Raw genomic sequence first — 2,223 nt, forward strand, 5'->3', positions numbered from 1 at the left:
GATGTAAAATATTGAGATGAAATAGTTTTCTTTTTTCTTTTTCCTTATCTTCCCTCAAGCTCTTTGAAACACTCCTTAGTGCCCCCTGGTGGCACCCACTTTGGAAAAACACTGCTTTAGACACCTCAGTGGAGCCTTTTAGTTGGTTTTATGGTTTCTTTTAACAATCAGTTTTTATTGTTTATTTTATCCTCTGTCTCCACTGTATTTTATTTGCCTGATTATTTTGAACTGTTTTTAATTGTAAACATGTGCCAACCCCTTCAGACCTTTACCTGTATAATGAGCCTCAAAAATCTGTAATTTTCACAAAAAATCCGGAGGACTGTCAGCTGCAAAATCAGACGAAAATGTGGACAAAATAACTTATTTCTAGCAGCAGAGTGGCTAGGAAATGTATGTTTGATGGTATTGTTTTTTAACACCCTACAGACTCTGACATGTTAAACAAATTTGAAACTGAGTTTTTGAAAAAACCCCGTAAAACATGAAAAAATCTATATGTCCACATATCTGCAAAATGAGGGGAAATATGTGTAAATTACAGACAATCCGTACAACTTGACGTGCATGCATAAATGTTTGGCTACATTAGAAATGAGGAGCACCCTCAATGTATCCCAAGTGAAAATAAAGGTTTAAATAAAAATAGAGTTTAGACTCAATAATCTGTATGTGTTTGGCCTGTTACTAGCCTGTTTTTCTCCTCTTTGCAGCGTCAGTTTTCCAGCCCTGAAACTTTCCCCTGCCCTCACTCTTCTCCTCATGGCGTCATCATTCACGGCTCCAGTGTTACCGGCTTGCAGACGGGCAGCCACAACACCATGTACATCTTCTCAGAAAGGAGGCGGCACCCAACAGCACCACCGACCTATGACATCCCACCACACTGAGGGAACGTCAAATCTCAGATTACTTTTTTATATGGTTCTCATCAAGACAGAAACTTTACGTTTGCTTTTGAACCTCTAACTCTGTTTCGCTTTTTTTTWWAAATCAGCCAGGTTTCACATGTATTTTTGTCACACGAGAAGCACCGAAAACAACATAAGTTCTTATTTATTCTGTTCTAAAAAGATTTACACCTTCTTTTTGTACTGTCAGTAGTGTGAATAGGAGCAGAGACAGTTTTTTTCTTTCACCATCTGTGGTCAGAAAATATCTAGTCCCTCTGCCAACTCGCCTCAAGATGCCAAAAACCATCACTATAATTAGACAAGGTGAAAATACGGCATGTTTTAAAGGCAAATATTTGTATATTTGACATGCTGGAAGGTTCTGAACCATTATTATATTATTTGATGTAGTTAGCTCTTTAAGCAACATCAGTTTAAAGAAATACTTTAATTCTGAAGGAATTGTTCAGACTGAGCTGGGCCAAGACAAAAATGGATGTCTGCTGTGTTTTTTTTTTTAAAAGGGAAGCTCCAATTTAAAAAGCTTCATTGCGGTTCATGCAAATGCTAATGAATAAGCTTTTTGATGAGATTTTAGAARTCTCTGTTTTTGACATCTATTCATTTTCTCGTGGCAGTCGTGTTGCGGGGGCGGCAGCTTGAGCAGTAATACCCAGACATATTTTCCCACAGCCACCTCCTCTAGCTCTTCTGGGAGGATTTTAAGGAGTTTCCAGACCAGCCGAGAGACATAGTCTCTTCAGTGTTTCCTGGGTCTACCCTGGGGTTTCCTCTTAGTTGGACATGCATGCACCTCCTTAAGGAAATGTCTTTAAARCCTTATCAGATGCTGGAACCACCTCACCTGGCTCCTCTCGATGTAGAGGAGCATCTATACTGAGTCTCTCTGAGAAATGTTTCTAAGGGAGAGTCCAGCTACCATGTAGAGAAAACCAATCTTGATAGCTTGCAATCTTGTTCTTTTGGTCACTATACCAAACGTTCCTGACCATAGTTGAGGGTAGGAACGTAGACAAACCATTAAAAGAAGAGCTTCATACCTTCTTCACCACAACAGACTGGTACAAAGTACACAGCAGAATCCTCACTGATCTATCAGTTGATCAGACTGATTCGTCCCTCACTTAACAAAACCCCAAGAWACTTAAACTCCTCCATTTGAGACAGCACCTCATGTCCAACCCAGTGCAATCCAYCCTTTTGTGACTGCATGACCTCTGATTTGAAAGTCTGATCTTCATCCCAGCTGCTTCCCACTCGACTGTGAACCGCTCCATTGAGAGCTGAAGATCCCGGCACGATGGCA

The 2,223-nt window shown here is 40.2% G+C and overlaps 1 protein-coding gene across 1 annotated transcript in view; it reads left to right on the forward strand.

Moving 5' to 3' along the window:
• The window catches only part of ripk3 (receptor-interacting serine-threonine kinase 3), a gene marked incomplete in the record, with an annotated part of 21,781 nt that extends 19,564 nt beyond the window's left edge, over positions 1-2,217 (forward strand). Inside the window, 1 exon segment of the mRNA XM_014021813.1 lies at positions 717-2,217. Coding sequence (XP_013877267.1) covers positions 717-893 — 177 coding nt within the window.
• Between the last annotated feature and the right edge of the window lie 6 nt (positions 2,218-2,223).

Source organism: Austrofundulus limnaeus, unplaced genomic scaffold, assembly GCF_001266775.1.
Source record: "Austrofundulus limnaeus strain Quisiro unplaced genomic scaffold, Austrofundulus_limnaeus-1.0 Scaffold307, whole genome shotgun sequence".
NCBI lineage: Eukaryota > Metazoa > Chordata > Actinopteri > Cyprinodontiformes > Rivulidae > Austrofundulus > Austrofundulus limnaeus.